The sequence below is a fragment of the Perca flavescens genome, chromosome 12 (assembly GCF_004354835.1).
Source record: "Perca flavescens isolate YP-PL-M2 chromosome 12, PFLA_1.0, whole genome shotgun sequence".
NCBI lineage: Eukaryota > Metazoa > Chordata > Actinopteri > Perciformes > Percidae > Perca > Perca flavescens.
Genome location: NC_041342.1, coordinates 34310153 through 34329278, shown reverse-complemented (window position 1 = coordinate 34329278; position 19126 = coordinate 34310153). Strand labels below are relative to the sequence as shown.

Sequence of the window (19126 nt, the reverse complement as noted above, 5' to 3'; positions counted from 1 at the left end):
ATTAATAATTATTAAATGTAATAGGTTGTAGGGACGGGTTTGAGAGGAGAGAGGGAGGGGTTTTATTTGTATTTGCGTTTAATTTCTTTAGTGTCAAATATTCTAAATAAATAACAGAATGTTCTAAGTAAATAGGTTTGGAATTCATTTTATCATTCCCTCCAATATCGTGAATCATATCACAAACGCAGCATCAGTCAAAACAATCACAATTAGATAATTTCTTGATGATGTGCAGCCCGAATTTAACCCTTGTGTTGTCTTCTCGTCAATCTGCAACTTTGTGTTTTTCTGGGTCGAAATGTCAACTTTTTGTTGTTCTTTTCCTACACTTTGATGTTTTGATTCCAGTTTTTTAGTTGATTTTATTCCAATTTTTTAATAAAGTTTTTGTCGCTTTTTCCGATATATTTTTTTATTTCTTTCCAATTTTCACTTAATACGTTTTTGTCACCTTTGGCGATGTTTTTTTGTCACTTTTTTCCGCGTTTATAAAAATAAATGTTTTTGTAGCATTTTCCAACATTTGTCACTTTTTTCAAAGTTCTTTTGTCATAGTTCTGATATAGAATTTATATTTATATATAAATAAATTTAAAATTTATTTATATTATATTTTAAATTTATTTATATTTTCCTATATATTTTAGTGACTGACGGGAGTTAGGCTGGACATTTATTGGTAAAAAATATTAATATTTTATTGCACGGATCAATAAAATGGATTGTAAACACCCTCCAACCGCAATATCAGTCCTAATAATCAGAATTTGATGTTCTCCTCTTATTGTGCAGCCCTGGGAGACAGAGGACTTACTGCTGCCGCTGATGGACTGCAGCCTCGTGGAAGACGCTGGGTCTCAGTTTGAGCCAGTCCAGAGAGACTTTGATGGCCGGCAGAGGACACTCGCCCATGATCTCCTCGCCGCGGCTCTTGTTGAATAGAGCGCGGCTGCACATTACTCCCAGGAAGGACACTGGAGGGGACAGGAGGTCAAACACAGTCAATAACCAACCACAAGTCGGCAGTGATACACGGGGAAATATCTGAGTACAATGAGTTCAGATTAATGCAGCTTTATTCACACAAAAAAACAAACTTTGATGAAAGGGAGAACAGTTGACATGCACCAAATGTATATGCCAAGGTTACTCTCCTAGAAAGGAAGATGACCATGTGTGCACACTCCTAAGAACGTGTAGTACCTTACATACAAGATATGAAATACATTTGAAACATGTATGCTGCAATATCCAACCTATCAGGCAGCAGTCTTGGATAAAGTACTTGACAGCAATACTTAAAGTAAAGTATCTTACCAGAAAATGACTTGAGTAAAAGTCTTAAAGAATATAAATATATATATATATTAGGGCTGTCAAAATTAACGCATTAATTTTTGCGTTCATTTTTTAATATTTAACTCGTTAAAAAAAATTAACGAAATTAACGCAGCTGTGTTTGTTTACTTCATGTGGCGGCTGAGAAACGTAATACGTCTCCATAACAGCAGGCGGCGCTACTCTGTATTGTTGCCCAAGTAATGAAAACCGGCAGCTGATTGGACGAACGCGTCACATGGGTTTGTTTTCTCCGGATATTGAGAGCCAGACTGTCATGGCGGCCGTTCAGAATACGATCTCATATTGTACTAAAATAGTTCACCGAAACATGTTTCTGGAAACATTTTAAGCGAGAAATAGGCCGCGCAGTTGCTGAATCGGTCTTCATTTCAGATCAACAAAGGTCAGTTTCGTCAGATTTTGAGAGAAACCTCACTCCGCTCGCCATTTCCGGGTGAGTCCCGACTGCCCTGCCGGCGACTGAACTCTCGGCTCGTTGGAGATGAACTGAACTCTCGGCTCGTTGGAGATGAACCGAACTCTCGGCTCGTTGGAGATGAACCGAACTCTCGGCTCGTTGGAGATGAACCGAACTCTCGGCTCGTTGGAGATGAACCGAACTCTCGGCTCGTTGGAGATGAAACGAACTCTCGGCTCGTTGGAGATGAACCGAACTCTCGGCTCGTTGGAGACGAACCGAACTCTCGGCTCGTTGGAGACGAACCGAACTCTCGGCTCGTTGGAGATGAACCGAACTCTCGGCTCGTTGGAGAGGAACCGAACTCTCGGCTCGTTGGAGACGAACGGAACTCTCGGCTCGTTGGAGATGAACCGAACTCTCGGCTCGTTGGAGATGAACCGAACTCTCGGCTCGTTGGAGATGAACCGAACTCTCGGCTCGTTGGAGCGAACTGAACTCTCGGCTCGTTGGAGGCGAACCGAACTCGGCTCGTTGGAGACGAACCGAACTCTCGGCTCGTTGGAGGCGAACCGAACTCGGCTCGTTGGAGATGAACCGAACTCTCGGCTCGTTGGAGATGAACCGAACTCTCGGCTCGTTGGAGATGAACCGAACTCTCGGCTCGTTGGAGATGAACCGAACTCTCGGCTCGTTGGAGATGAACCGAACTCTCGGCTCGTTGGAGATGAACCGAACTCTCGGCTCGTTGGAGATGAACCGAACTCTCGGCTCGTTGGAGATGAACTGAACTCTCGGCTCGTTGGAGATGAACTGCTCCTCGCCTGTAAAGCAGACGAGAGCAGGCGACAGCAGCCGGGGACGGGGACAACAATCTGCTCTCAAGTCAGACAGTTTCTAGTCGTTTCAGCAGCCTTCAGCAGGACTAAATAAGCCAAATTGTTGCTGCTGTTGTTCTGAAAGATATTAAACATTCTGAACTTAGCAGAACCTTTCCTTGTTTGGTTTTTTCTTCATATTTGCTATGATTTAGCATTTAAATATCCATTATTATAAGCTTCAGTCTCAATTTAAAAAAGCGATTAATCACGATTAACTACAGCAAATTGTGCGATTAATTAGTTAATTCTTTTTAATCGATTGACAGCCCTTATATATATATATATATATATATATATATATATATATATATATATATATATATATATATATATATATATTGTACTTGAGTATCAAAAGTAATTTTTATATTAAATGTCCTTAATTATTAGAAGTAAAAGTAAAGAAAAACTTTGATAATGAACTTTATTGTGGCTTCCTTATAGTAAAGCGTAATATTCGGGGTCTCCACACCTTCTTAAAACATCAAATTCAAAGTCTGACAGTAACTATGTCTTTGTACTTTGTTACTTTACAACACTGGTCGTGTGTGTGTGTGTGTGTGTGTGTGTGTGTGTGTGTGTGTGTGTGTGTGTGTGTGTGTGTGTGTGTGTGTGTGTGTGTGTGTGTGTGTGTGTGTGTGTGTGTGTCTTACTGAAGAGACCGAGCAGCTGGAACCAGCTGATCTGCTGCTCGCTGCTGTAGCTCTGCTCGCCTCCGTCAGCTGTCAGGTCTCGGAGGTGGTGCAGCTCAAACAGGTTGATGACTGTGATGTGGACCAGCTGCTGGGAGCTGAAGGCTTTCTGTAGGATCAGCCTCTGCACACACATACACACAGACACACAGAGACACAGAGACAGACACACACACAGAGACAGACACACACACAGAGACACACACAGAAACAGAGACAGACACACACACAGAGACAGACACACACACAGAGACAGACACACAGAGACAGAACCACACACACACACACACACACAGAGAAAGACATAGACACACAGAGACAGACACACACACACACACACACACACACACAGAGACAGACACACACACACACACACACACATATACACAGACACACAGACACACAGAAACAGACACACACACAGAGACAGACACACACACAGAGACAGACACACAGACACACACACACACAGACAGACAGAGACAGAACCACACACACACACACACACAGAGAAAGACATAGACACACAGAGACAGACACACACACACACACAGATACAGAGACACACAGACACACACATACATACAGAGACACACACACACACAGAGACACACACAGACACAGACAGACAGACACACACACACACAGACAGACAGACAGACACACACACAGACACACACACAGAGACACACAGAGACAGACACACACACACACAGAGACAGAGACAGACACAGACACACACACACACACAGAGACAGACACACACACACAGAGACAGACACACACACACAGAGACAGACACACACACACACACACACACACACACACACACACACACACACACACAAAATCTCTTTAGTTTCATATCACACTGCATGCTGGAAAACACCAGGAGGCAGAATTGAGGAAATGAAAGCCAGTAGATTGTCTTTGTGTTTTACCTGAAACTGCTCCTCTAGTTTCTCCCTCAGAGTGTCCAGTTTGTCCAGACTCTTGCTCAGGTAGACGTGACCGTGAAACTTGATGAAGGCCCTGATGAAATCTGACACGCTCCACTTGGTTTTCACCTCATCGCGGCTGCAGAAACACACAGGGATGACGAAGGATTTTAAAACATCTCAGAGGGCTAACAAGCCTTCATCTCATCTCAGAGGGGACAAAGTTTAACTCAAATCTGTTTTCTCTGATTTTAACCGGATTTTCAAAAGGGTAATTTCTAGGGCTGCCACCTCTTAGTCGATTAGTCGACTAATCGGTCGTTTTGGTCTCAGTCTACTAAGATTTCTTTAGTCGATTAGTCATTTTTTATTGCTTATTCATGCTTAATTACTTATTTCCAAGAAACTTCTGAGCACATTTATGGTAAACACAAGATTTAAAGTGGTGCTTTTGCAGGATTTATTGTGGAGAAACTCAGATTTACAGATGGTTAATTAACTACATTTATATTGTGCTTTTCTAGTCTTAACCACCTCTCAAAGCTCACAGCTCTGTCAATTAAATCAACTAATCGATTAGTCGACAAAATCCTATAAGGGTTAGTCGACTAAGAACTTCTTTAGTCGAGGACAGCCCTAGTAATTTCATTGTTTTTTCCCCCAACCTGGACCCAATTTTCTCATGTATTTGTGTCTAAGTGACAGATGGGTACAAGAATCTTTGAAGTTGGTCCAATATTGAGATAACGCTGTAACTGGAAGCCGTAAACCAGGCTGTAATGTAACCCTACAGGACTAATGTTCAGCGTCATTCAGAGTCCACTAAAGGTTCTGTTGTTGCCGCTGACAGACTCAGATTATTATTCCAAGTGTCTGACAACTAGGGCTGGGTACCGAACGGCGATACTTTTATGGTATCGAAAAAAAATACTCCAATCCTACAAGTATCGAAAAATTCTTTATCTTTCGGTGCCAAATTTCGGTTCCAAAAGCGTCTGAACGCGTAAGCTTATCTGTCCTCTCTGCATATTGACAGAGAGGGGAGCTCCGACAAACACACACACACACACACACACACACACACACACACACACACACACACACACACACACACACACACACACACACACACACACACACACACACACACACACACACACACACACACACACACACACACACACACACACACACACACACACACAGCGAGAGGTGCGGACGGAGTAAACTGCAGTTTTGTTGAAGTCACAGAGAGTCACGGTTGGTTTCAAGTATGGTTACAGTTTTTTTTTTAAACTTCCCGCAGACAGCGTTTGCTGCGAGGTGATATTAATGGCGAGCCGAAAGCGGTAGCGGTGCTGTTGACGTTAAACCTCCTCTTACAAGCAGCCACACAACGGTGGTTTCTCTGCCCTGATGACTGACTGACAGGCTGAGCTTGCAAGGCAAGGCACTTTTATTAATGTTACTCTGAGTGAACAGTTTTACCAGAATTTTTTAATTTTGATAACTGTTTTGATTCACAATTAAGGTGATAAATAAAAGCTTTGTGTTTAATGTATTTTTGTTGATGTTGAAATGGATTTTAAAACGTATGGTATCAAAAAAAAGTATCGTTAGGAATCGGTATCGAAACTGAGGTATCGAAATTGGCATCGGATCGAAAGATTCTGAACGATACCCAGCCCTACTGACAACATTATGGAAAGGATCCCTACACAGATAGGCCTTTTAGTTAAAGAGTAAGATCCTTTTAGTTTAACATGAAACAGCCCCGAAATCACAATCACCAAACTCCACCAGACTCCATGTAAATAATCAGGACTTTTAGTGTGTATAGAGCCAGCATATCTCCACCAGACTCCATGTAAATAATCAGGACTTTTAGCGTGTATAGAGCCAGCATATCTCCATCAGACTCCATGTAAATAATCAGGACTTTTAGCGTGTATAGAGCCAGCATATCTCCACCAGACTCCATGTAAATAATCAGGACTTTTAGAGTGTATAGAGCCAGCATATCTCCACCAGACTCCATGTAAATAATCAGGACTTTTAGCGTGTATAGAGACAGCATATCTCCACCAGACTCCATGTAAATAATCAGGACTTTTAGCGTGTATAGAGCCAGCATATTTCCACATGTAAATGGGTGAATTAAGGGTTTATTTCAACCAAACCAGAGTGGTGATTGTTGGAACAGTGGAAAGATGAACCAAGACGACTTTTGGTAGTTTTATTTAGTTTCTGTCAACTTTGAATGAAATGTGTTTTACGATGCTAAAAGTCCTGATTATTTACATGGAGTCTGGTGGAGATATGCTGGCTCTATACACGCTAAAAGTCCTGATTATTTACATGGAGTCTGGTGGAGATATGCTGGCTCTATACATGCTAAAAGTCCTGATTATTTACATGGAGTCTGGTGGAGATATGCTGGCTCTATACATGCTAAAAGTCCCGATTATTTACATGGAGTCTGGTGGAGATATGCTGGCTCTATACACGCTAAAAGTCCTGATTATTTACATGGAGTCTGGTGGAGATATGCTGGCTCTATACATGCTAAAAGTCCTGATTATTTACATGGAGTCTGGTGGAGTTTGGTGATGGTGATTTCGGGGCTGTTTGATGTTAAACTAAAAGGATCTTACTCTTTAACTAAAATGTCTATCTCTGTAGGGATCCTTTCCATAATGTTGTCAGACACTTAGAATAACAATCTAAGTCAGCGGCAACAACTGAACTTTTAGTGGACGCTAACTGACGAGGAACATTAGACTGTTAACATTACATTGCAGCTTGTTTCTTGCTCAAAACTTGACTAATTTCAAAGATTGTTGTTCCCATATGTCACTTAGACACTAACATGTTGGAAAATAGGGTCCAAGTTGAAAGATACAGAAGTTACCATTTAAAGAAAGAGTCTGCGTGTTACCTCTCCAGAGCCTTGGACAGGGCTTTCTGCAGGTTGGTGGAGGCTGCTGGGAAGGGGAACTTGACAGCGATGCTGCGGCAGTAGTAGAAGATGGTGGTGAGGTGGTCTCCTTTAGACGAGGCCAGGATGGCCAGCTGGTTGTACGGCTGACCTGCAAGAGACACCACATACACACGGATAGGTTTGCGCTGGTCGTGTTCTGAAACAGTGCTAATACGTTTTTTGAGGACAGAGTTCGTTTTCATTTTGAAATAAGTGGTGTGGATGTAGCCTAAGACAGCCTTTAGCCTAGGTTAGCACAGAGACTTGAAGTGCTAGCCTAGTTTAAAACACAGAGGTAAAGAGAAGTGTCTCCAGACATCAGACTCACCGTTGGATGGGACCAGCTGAGCTGCGTGTCGGTAGTACGACTCTGCCTGGCTGGTCTGGTTACGATAACGTGCTGGAACACAGAAACATGGATCACATGAGGACCAGACACTGTAGGAGTTTCAGTCTTTTAACAGATTTGTGTGTGTGTGTTTCTCTCTGTGTGTGTGTGTGTGTGTGTGTGTGTGTGTGTGTGTTTCTCTGTGTGTGTGTGTGTGTGTGTGTGTGTGTGTGTGTGTGTGTGTGTGTGTTACTAAAGACAGTGTAGTCATGTTCTGGGAAATGCACAATTAATCATGCATGATTACTTAACAGAAGTCCACAGCACGTGTGTAGAAATGTCTTCATTAGGGACCGACCCATAGTGGGTTTTCCGGGCTAATATTGATACCGATTATTAGTAGTTAATGAAACTGATAATGGATATTTGGAACCAATATGCCTTTACAGTAGAATGTAAATCCTTTAGTCAAAATTAAGTGTATTTATATGCTGAAACTCTAAACATAACAGTCAAAAAAATGAATACATAAAGACAAAAATAGCTTCCTGAAGTTGTAAGGTACTAACAGTTTATTGCAAGTGTTGCAGACGGCTTACAGAGCTTGTAGCTGAGCCAAAGTAAAGTTAGTTTAATTAGTTTAATAATGAACGTTATCGGTTATCAGTAAACTAAAACACCAGCATTCAACGCTGAGGTTTTCTTTCACTTGACTGATCGGGCATAAAAAAAAAAGTTAAAAAAAAAAAGGGACTTGCCCGAAGGATGTTTACTGGACACTATACAATTTTATCCCACCCACAGGAGGAACAACGTCGGGGAAAAAAAAAAAAAGTCTTAAAACAATGTCAAAAAGTATCGGAAAAAATGTCAAACTTTAAAATAAAAGTGTCAAAAAGAAATGCTGAAAAAAAGTAAAATGTTGAAGCGGCAAGCCTGATAATTGGTCAATGCCTTGTCTTCAGACTAGAGGGTGACAATATTTCTGAGTGCGCCCAAAGATTGGGAGGCATTTCGTTTTAGAAAAGAGAACCACTTACTACCCACAATATGTTTGTGAGGGAGCCACGTGATCGGGATTTGACACGAGTATTTGCTTCCCGTGTCACCCTCTACTTCGGACCTGATTTGCTCTGGTTTGTCGGCTGTGAAACAGCGAGATGTAATAAAGGATTCTCTCACCAATGTCTCCGAGGTGGACGAGGCAGTGCTGGCAGATGTAGGAGCAGGAGCTGGGCTGCGGCGTGACGATGGCGCTGCTGACGCTCTGCTTATTGCTGATGATGCCGAGCTGAGACGACTTGACGCGGCACGGCAGGTCCACGTTGAACACGGTGCACAGCTCCTGCAACAACTGGAGACAACAGAGCAGGAGCTACGTTTCAGACTGAACAAATGACATGTGTATTGACAGGAACTCAGCCCAGAGGTCTCTTAGATCAGGCAGGCAGACAGACAGACAGACAGGCAGAGACCTGTGGGGGAAGTTTGGTATATATGACAAATAAATCAACAGATAACATAAAGACAGGTATATAGACACATAAAAACAGGCACATTTACAACGACAACCCCCGATCCATACAACAATCTATACACAGCTCATGCACTGCCAAAACTTTCAGAAACGTCATGTACCGAAACGTTTCGAATCGAATACATGTGTTGTTAGAGCCCTACTGCATATATTATTATTATTATTACCACATTATAGACTGAATGAGTGTGAATAAATCTCACCTGTGTATAGAAGCCACTAGCTGCCTCCAGGAACAGAGACAGGTTGGCCTGGACCTCGCTGCGGTTGGGGTTGGCTCGGTTCTTGGCCTGGCTCTGCAGCGTGGTGATCTGGTTCTTAAAAGCATGATTCCACCTGCAGGCGCACAGAACAGAAACACACTATCAGCACCAACATGAGACAGCTGACTCCTGTCCGTGTGTGTTAAAGGGATCCTTGCGCCTGCCATACAAGACTAGAAGACTCTGAAAATACTTTTAAAAAGACTAGTCGGACACCATGTAACATCTAACGTTAAAGACTAACGTTATCTGTCATAATATGTAAAGACTGGGCCTCTTGCAGGGTCACAATTTGCCTACTACTTGGTAGCTTTTATTGTCATTCAACTGTACATACAGAGTGCACATACAGGGTTTGTCCTGCCATTATAAGTCTTTTGGCAGCACCTAAGCTGAATGAGTGTAAAACGTGGCAATAATGCACAAAAAAATGCAAAAAAAAGCATCAAACTAACTATAAGACTTTTCTCAGATCTAATGATTGTATTTGGACTTCTTTAGCAAGCTTTGTCTTTAAGCTGTTTGACTATTATGCATTTAAGATCTGCTCTAGCTTTTTATTTTAATTGAAAACATGACATTTTCTTGAGGAAAGACCCTTAAACCAATCCGCTAAACATGCTGACCTAAGTCTTGGATGAATGTGTGTGTGTCTTAGTGTGTGTGTGTGTGTGTGTGAGAGAGAGACGGAGGAGCAGCTTACAGGTCTTGCTCCACCTTCTTGTCAAGAGCGTACTCCAGATCGGTCACCAGCATCTTTTGGTACAGGTCCTGCAGCGCCTGCCGGGACGTCCACACCTCTGCCGCCCCGAGCTTTGAATCTGACGCACACAGACAGAGAGGGACACGAGACTCAATAGTCAGCTTAAGCTGTGTTTAAATATGCTCTAGGATTAAACTATACTAAATCAACTACGGCTGCAACTAACTATTTTCATTGTGGATTATTTTCTGGGTGAATAGATTAGTTGTTTGGTTTCTAAAATGTTCAAAGTAGGGATGCACCGAATCCAGATTCTTGGGGTTGGGCCGCATACCGAATCCACTGGTTAAGATTCTGCCGAAGGTGAAACCGAACACCGAATCCTCCTCCCATCCTCAGTCCATGAACCCAGTAAACACATGAATGAAGTAAACAGGGACTGTCCTTCCTTTGCTGTACCTGAAGTTGCTGCATTCTGGCTGCTGTCTGGAGATTCCTTCGTGCACAACTCGTATTCTTCCAGATGTTTCAGACCAGATGTTGTGTATAGTTTAGGGTCCTCGCCACCACCAGACCAATCAGCATTGAACAGATTGAACATGTAGCTGGACTTGAATGGTCTTCTATTGACTGAAAGTACTGCCAAACAACAACTTGTTCTGCTCACCAGATCCATGTCCACTTTCTCACAGCCTGCTGCATTGAACGCTCCACCTACGTAAACACCTTCCCGTGATCAACAGCACCGTCATTACGGTGACCAGCGTAGCGCGCCGAGTGCAAGCGTAGGGTTCGGTGGGTAAAAATTGTAAGGTGCGGCAGAAACCCAACCCCGTCAAAAAGCCCAATATTCGGCCAAATCCAAATCCTGGATTCAGTGCATCCCTGCTTTGAGAAAATGGTGAAAAATGTGGATCAGTGTTTCCCAAAAAGCCCAAGATAAACATCCTCAAATGTCTTGTTTTGTCCACCACTCAAATATATTCAGTTTCCTGTCCCAGAGGAGAGAAGAAACTAGAACAATATTCACATTCAACACGCTGGAATTAGACATCGTGGAAGAATTGAATCGGGACAAAACGATAGCGTCCCAACCCTGGTAATTGATTTTGAATCAGAAATGTAATCGAAATGGAACCACGTGAATCAGAATTGAACGGATTCTGGTAATCGTTGGCAATACTCTAAAGATCTCTAAAATAAATGAAAACAAACAGATACTGATGCATTTGGGTTTTTGAGGAAGATGTTTGAGTTGATGGAGGAAACCTACCTGTCATGTCCGCCTTCAGGGCCTCTGCCTGTCTGCTCGGATGTAAACAGAGAGGATGAGGAGGTTAGATGGGTCCAACACACACACACACACACACACACACACACACACACACACACACACACACACACACACACACACACACACACACACACACACACACAGAGAGTCAGAGACACACACACACACAGAGTTAGAGACACACACACACACACACACACACACACACACACACACACACACACACACACACACACAGAGTCAGAGAAACACACACACAGAGTTAGAGACACAGAAACAGAGTCAGATAAACACACACACAGAGTTAGTGACACAGACACACACACACACACACACACACAGTCAGAGAAACACACACACAGAGTCAGACACACACACCCACAGTCAGAGACACAGAGAGAGAGACAGCCACACACACAGAGTCAGAGACACACACACAGAGTCAGAGACACACACACAGAGTCAGAGACACATACACAGAATCACACACACACACACACACAAACACAAAGAATCAGAGAGACACACACAGAGTCAGTCAGACACACACACACCCTCACACACACAGTCAGAGACACAGAGAGAGACAGCCACACACACAGAGTCAGAGACACATACACAGAATCACACACAAACACACAGAATTAGAGACGCACACACACAGAGTCACAGTCAGACACACACACAGTCAGAGACACAGAGAGAGAGACAGCCACACACACACACACAGAGTCACAGTCAGACACACACACAGTCAGAGACACAGAGAGAGAGACAGCCACACACACACACAGACACACACACACACACACAGAGTCACAGTCAGAGACACAGAGAGAGAGACAGCCACACACAGACACTTGACAATAACATTAGCAACACACTTCATATTTTTTCACAGTACACAGATGACTAACCGAGCTAACAGAGGCGGTGACCTGACAACGACGTCACTTGTCCATCCGCCTCATTAAAACATTTAACAGCTCGTATCAAATGTGCTGCTGACATCGGGCTCAGACTAATCCCTGGATCCGAGCTAGCAGCCCGCTGCTGACCAACCGTCTCCACATTGAAATCACAAACCAGTTAAAACACGCAGCCGAATGGGCTGTGACAGATGAAAGTGGCCGCTGTTAATGAACCCAAATCCCATTTGATATGTTACAGAAACGGCTCGCTAAAGCTAACCTGACACACGGCAGAAAGACGCTAGCAAGCTAAAGCTAACTAGCAATAACACACCGAGTAACACACCTCTCTTTGGCTTTTAAATTCCCCCCCAGCGGCGGAATACAAACATTAAATCCATCTACAACGCCAACAACTTCAATAAAACAGGATATATATTTGATTAAATGTCATAAAATGGCGGTGGGCGGCAGTATCGATTGTTTGTTGATATATGAAGCTAGCTAGCGCCAACGGTTAGCAAAGGGGCTGGGTGATAGCATTAGCGTTAGCATCCGAACAAAACAATTCAGCCGTTGGGGTTTAAAATGTCCGTTTCTGACCAACGGTCCTGTACCGCTGCGTGACGCGGCGGAGGAGCCAGCAGAACCGAGCCTACCGTAAGTACTGCGCGCAGAGGTTCATCCTGCCGGATCAGCACCAGTCTCTCAGACAACGACTGGTCCAGAAGCTAACGCTCCTCCCGGCGCCATCTTGTTCCTGTCTGACCCACACAGGGCCGTGAGACTGAGGGGATGTACCGAGTAACGAGTTACAGTTACTCACGTTACTCTCGTTACTCTCGTTTGGTGCTTTCTATTTTTTACTTTTTAACCCTCTTGTTGTCCTCCGGTCAAATTAGACCCATTTTTTTAACCCTTGTGTTGTCTTTCCGTCGACTACGCAACTTTTTCAGTTTTTTCTGGGTCAACATTTTAAAAGTTGGATAACAAAAAAAGTATTAAAATTGTAGATACTGTAGAGCTTTTTTTCCCTGAAACCTCTGACTAAATTGATGTCTTCTTGTACATTTTTTTTTGTTTTGTTTATATTGTGTATGTATGTATGTATATATATATATATATATATGTATATATATATATATATATATATATATATATATATATATATATATATATATATACACACTGTATATATATATATATGTGTGTAATTTTTTATCTCTCCTTTTGTATTGCTTCGTTTGCTTCTATATATGTATTCTTTTAAATGTTTATTATTTTTATAAGTTTGTGCACTTGCTGTTCACGTGCTATCATTGCTTACCTGATTTTTGTAATCTACATTTTGTGAATAAAAAAAAAAAAAAAAAAAAAAAAAAAAAAAAAAACATTTTAAAAGTTTTTTTCCAGTTTTTTTCAGTCCCTCCATAAAAACGCGATCATGCGATCACATAATTCAATGCAAAATCAGCCAAAGTCCGCATATTTATGCGGGGTGCCGTTTTTGCCAAATACGCTGCATAAATTGACAATTTCCGCGCTAAATATGCGGGGCTTGCATGATTTCATAATCCCCAGCATTTTCGTTGCAAAAAAGTCACACATATCTTAGCAGAAATTTGAAAAATGTTGTGTTGAACATCATCGAAAAGCAGGTTGTAAATATCCCGCATATTCCATCACGTTTTTTAAGAAAACGTGTGGCAAAATCAAGGATTTTTACCGGCAACAATGGAAGCAGTGTTTTTTTGTCATTATTTGAGTTATTGTCTATTTTATTCAGTGATTTTTTTTTAATGTTTTTGTCGATTATTTTAAGAGATTTTTTTTATGTTTTTGTCGATTTTTGTTTTTTCGTGTTTTTGAAGCTGTTTGCAACATTTTTGTCACTTTATTTTCAACGTTCTTTTCAACTATTTTTTTTCTTCAAATGTTATAAAATAAAATAAAACACCCAAATTCAATAACAGTAGTGAACTGATCATTAATTTTACCTGTGAAGAGGTGTGGTTGTATGGAACCATCCACGTTAGTTTCTTTGACAATTTGGTTGAAAGAAACCCAAATTTCTCATATGGAAACTTTTAACCCTCCTTTTGTCCTTGCGTCAAATTTGACCCATTTTTTTAAAAGTTTCCATAGCAACAGTGGCGAGGAAAAACTCCCTTTTAGGGAGAAACCTGGGACAGACCCAGGCTCTTGGTGGGGGGTGTCTGATGGTGCCGGTTGGGGGTGTGATGAACAGTGGCAATAATAGTCACATTAATAATGGATCAGTGCCTAGAAATAGTAGCTGTAGTAGTGCATGGTGTAGCCGGGCATAGCAGGGTGTAGCAAGGTGTAGCAGCGTGTAGCAGGGTGTAGCAGGGTGTAGCAAGGGGTAGCAGGGTGTAGCAAGGTGTAGCAGGGTGTAGCAGGGTGTAGCAAGGGGTAGCAGGGTGTAGCAGGGTGTAGCAGGGTGTAGCAGGGTGTAGCAGGGTATAGCAGGACGTAGCAGGGTGTAGCAGGGTGTAGCAAGGTGTAGCAGGGTGTAGCAGGGTATAGCAGGACGTAGCAGGGTGTAGCAGGGTATAGCAGGACGTAGCAGGGTGTAGCAGGGTGTAGCAGGGTGTAGCAAGGTGTAGCAGGACGTAGCAGGGTGTAGCAGGGTGTAGCAAGGTGTAGCAGGGTGTAGCAGGGTGTAGCAGGACGTAGCAGGGTGTAGCAAGGTGTAGCAGGGTGTAGCAGGGTATAGCAGGACGTAGCAGGGTGTAGCAAGGTGTAGCAGGACGTAGCAGGGTGTAGCAGGGTATAGCAGGACGTAGCAGGGTATAGCAGGACGTAGCAGGGTGTGGCAGGGTATAACAGGACGTAGCAGGGTGTAGCAGGGTATAGCAGGACGTAGCAGGGTATAGCAGGACGTAGCAGGGTGTAGCAGGGTGTAGCAGGACGTAGCAGGGTATAGCAGGACGTAGCAGGGTGTGGCAGGGTATAACAGGACGTAGCAGGGTGTAGCAGGGTATAGCAGGACGTAGCAGGGTATAACAGGACGTAGCAGGGTGTAGCAGGGTATAGCAGGACGTAGCAGGGTATAGCAGGACGTAGCAGGGTGTGGCAGGGTATAGCAGGACATAGCAGGGTATAGCAGGACGTAGCAGGGTGTGGCAGGGTATAGCAGGACATAGCAGGGTATAGCAGGACGTAGCAGGGTGTGGCAGGGTATAGCAGGACGTAGCAGGGTGTAGCAGGGTGTAGCAGGGTATAGCAGGACGTAGCAGGGTGTAGCAAGGTGTAGCAGGGTGTAGCAGGACGTAGCAGGGTGTAGCAGGACGTAGCAGGGTGTAGCAGGGTATAGCAGGATGTAGCAGGACGTAGCAGGGTGTAGCAGGGTATAGCAGGACGTAGCAGGGTATAGCAGGACGTAGCAGGGTGTAGCAGGGTGTAGCAGGACGTAGCAGGGTGTAGCAGGGTGTAGCAGGACGTAGCAGGGTATAGCAGGACGTAGCAGGGTGTAGCAGGACGTAGCAGGGTATAGCAGGGTGTAGCAGGGTATAGCAGGGTGTAGCAGGGTGTAGCAGGACGTAGCAGGGTGTAGCAGGGTGTAGCAGGACGTAGCAGGGTATAGCAGGACGTAGCAGGGCGTAGCAGGGCGTAGCAGGGTGTAGCAGGACGTAGCAGGGTGTAGCAGGGTATAGCAGGGTATAGCAGGACGTAGCAGGGTGTAGCAGGGTATAGCAGGGTATAGCAGGGTATAGCAGGACGTAGCAGGGTGTAGCAGGACGTAGCAGGGTGTAGCAGGACGTAGCAGGGTATAGCAGGACGTAGCAGGGTGTAGCAGGGTGTAGCAGGACGTAGCAGGGTGTAGCAGGGTGTAGCAGGACGTAGCAGGGTATAGCAGGACGTAGCAGGGTGTAGCAGGACGTAGCAGGGTATAGCAGGGTGTAGCAGGACGTAGCAGGGTGTAGCAGGACGTAGCAGGACGTAGCAGGGCATAGCAGGGCGTAGCAGGGTGTAGCAGGACGTAGCAGGGTGTAGCAGGGTATAGCAGGACGTAGCAGGGTGTAGCAGGGTGTAGCAGGGTATAGCAGGGTGTAGCAGGGTATAGCAGGGTATAGCAGGATGTAGCAGGGTATAGCAGGGTGTAGCAGGGTATAGCAGGGTGTAGCAGGGTGTAGCAGGACGTAGCAGGGTGTAGCAGGGTGTAGCAGGGTATAGCAGGACGTAGCAGGGTGTAGCAGGGTGTAGCAGGGTATAGCAGGACGTAGCAGGGTGTAGCAGGGTATAGCAGGACGTAGCAGGGTGTAGCAGGACGTAGCAGGGTGTAGCAGGGTATAGCAGGACGTAGCAGGGTGTAGCAGGGTGTAGCAGGGTATAGCAGGACGTAGCAGGGTGTAGCAGGGTGTAGCAGGACGTAGCAGGGTATAGCAGGACGTAGCAGGGTGTAGCAGGGTATAGCAGGACGTAGCAGGGTGTAGCAGGGTGTAGCAGGGCATAGCAGGGTATAGCAGGATGTAGCAGGGTATTGCAGGGTGTAGCAGGGTATAGCAGGGTGTAGCAGGGTGTAGCAGGACGTAGCAGGGTGTAGCAGGACGTAGCAGGGCGTAGCAGGGTATAGCAGGACGTAGCAGGGTGTAGCAGGACGTAGCAGGGCGTAGCAGGGTATAGCAGGACGTAGCAGGGTGTAGCAGGGTATAGCAGGACGTAGCAGGGTGTAGCAGGGTGTAGCAGGTTATAGCAGGACGTAGCAGGGTGTAGCAGGACGTAGCAGGGTATAGCAGGACGTAGCAGGGTGTAGCAGGGTATAGCAGGACGTAGCAGGGTGTAGCAGGGTGTAGCAGGGTATAGCAGGACGTAGCAGGGTGTAGCAGGGTATAGCAGGGTATAGCAGGACGTAGCAGGGCGTAGCAGGGTGTAGCAGGACGTAGCAGGGTGTAGCAGGGTATAGCAGGACGTAGCAGGGTGTAGCAGGGTGTAGCAGGGTATAGCAGGACGTAGCAGGGTGTAGCAGGGTGTAGCAGGACGTAGCAGGGTATAGCAGGACGTAGCAGGGTGTAGCAGGGTATAGCAGGACGTAGCAGGGTGTAGCAGGGTATAGCAGGACGTAGCAGGGTGTAGCAGGGTGTAGCAGGACGTAGCAGGGTATAGCAGGACGTAGCAGGGTGTAGCAGGGTATAGCAGGACGTAGCACGGTGTAGCAGGGTGTAGCAGGGTATAGCAGGACGTAGCAGGGTGTAGCAGGGTGTAGCAGGGTATAGCAGGGTATAGCAGGATGTAGCAGGGTATTGCAGGGTGTAGCAGGGTATAGCAGGGTGTAGCAGGGTGTAGCAGGACGTAGCAGGGTGTAGCAGGACGTAGCAGGGCGTAGCAGGGTGTAGCTGGACGTAGCAGGGTGTAGCAGGGTGTAGCAGGGTATAGCAGGGTGTAGCAGGGTGTACCAGGGTGTAGCAGGGTATAGCAGGGTATAGCAGGGTGTAGCAGGGTATAGCAGGGTGTAGCAGGGTGTAGCAGGGTGTACCAGGGTGTAGCAGGGTATAGCAGGGTGTAGCAGGGTATAGCAGGGTGTAGCAGGGTATAGCAGGGTATAGCAGGGTGTAGCAGGGTGTAGCAGGGCGCGGACCAGGACCACAGCGACTGCTGGGCGTAAAAAAACCTAAGGGCTCCTCAGAGCTAAGTTAGTAACGAGCATTTCTGGGACATGGATGCACACCGATGGAAAGAGAGAGAGAGGAGCTCAGTGTGTCAAAGGAAGAAAGTCCCCCAGTCTAAAACTATAACAGCATAACTAAGAGCTGGTGCAAGGCAAACCTGAGCTGGTTCTATAATAATAATAATAATAATAATAATAATAATAATAATAATAATAATGTATACTTTATTAATCCCACAAGGGGAAATTACAATATTTTCACTCATTACACACAGGCCTGAATTACACACACATAGGCTAACTCTACATGCACTAATGGAGAGATGTCAGAGTGGGGTGGCTGCCCATGGAAAGGCACCCCGAGCAGTTGGGGGGTTCGGTGCCTTGCTCAAGAGCACATTGGCAGTGCCCAGGAGGTCCACCACCATACTTTGGTCTGTATGGGGACCAGCATACAGAGAAGAGAAGCAGAGAAGGCCGGGCTAGGCGAACGCTGCAACTCCTCAACCAATAAAATCAAAGTAAATTAAAAGTATCTGTCTTTTATAAAGACTGGACACTACAGCTAGGAGTTCTTAATCTTGGGTGGATTTGGGACTTGACTTGATTTGAGTTGCCCCAAAAAAATAACTGACTTACCTGAGACTTGGAACAAATAACTCAAAAATTACTTGAGACTTCATCAAAGATGACTTGGTCACAACACTGGAATAAACTATAAAAAAATGTGACAGTGTTTCAGGTAGGACTGGGCAATATATCTTCATAATATCAACATCGATATATGAGACTAGATATCGTCTTAGATTCATTATAGGACAGTGTTGTCTCTACCTGGACTTAAAGGCTCTTTAAGCATGCCAGACTGACTATCTGTTCTAATATTTGTCTTTACCCACTTAGTCATTATATCCACATTATTTTGTATAATATTATATTCTGTGTCGCCCAGCTGTATTTTCGGGTTCACTATTGCAAATTGTAGCCTACATATTTCAGCAGTCTGCTGTGTGACTGTCTCTTTAACGCGCTGACGCAGCTTCCTCCCGCAGACACACCTCTCTCTCTCTCTCTCTCTCTCTCTCTCTCTCTCTCTCTCTCTCTCTCTCTCTCTCTCTCTCACTCTCCTTCTGCGGACCTACAGACCTGAACACAAACAGAGACCGGGACCGGACCGGACCGGGACACAACACAACACACAGGACAGA

The 19126-nt window shown here is 44.8% G+C and overlaps 1 protein-coding gene across 3 annotated transcripts in view; it reads right to left on the bottom strand.

The window, feature by feature from the left end:
- smg7 (SMG7 nonsense mediated mRNA decay factor) overlaps positions 1-13155 on the bottom strand; it is a 38446-nt gene extending 25291 nt beyond the window's left edge. For all 3 annotated transcript variants that reach the window (XM_028592970.1, XM_028592973.1, XM_028592972.1), the window contains exons 1-10: positions 12949-13155; positions 11358-11389; positions 10085-10202; positions 9322-9454; positions 8764-8935; positions 7582-7653; positions 7212-7362; positions 4277-4412; positions 3297-3459; positions 818-977 (exon numbers count right to left, since the gene is read on the bottom strand). In XM_028592970.1, the coding sequence (XP_028448771.1) occupies positions 818-977; positions 3297-3459; positions 4277-4412; positions 7212-7362; positions 7582-7653; positions 8764-8935; positions 9322-9454; positions 10085-10202; positions 11358-11389; positions 12949-12974 (1163 nt within the window). In that variant the 5' untranslated portion in view covers positions 12975-13155. The remainder of the gene's footprint in view (positions 1-817; positions 978-3296; positions 3460-4276; positions 4413-7211; positions 7363-7581; positions 7654-8763; positions 8936-9321; positions 9455-10084; positions 10203-11357; positions 11390-12948) is intronic.
- Between the last annotated feature and the right edge of the window lie 5971 nt (positions 13156-19126).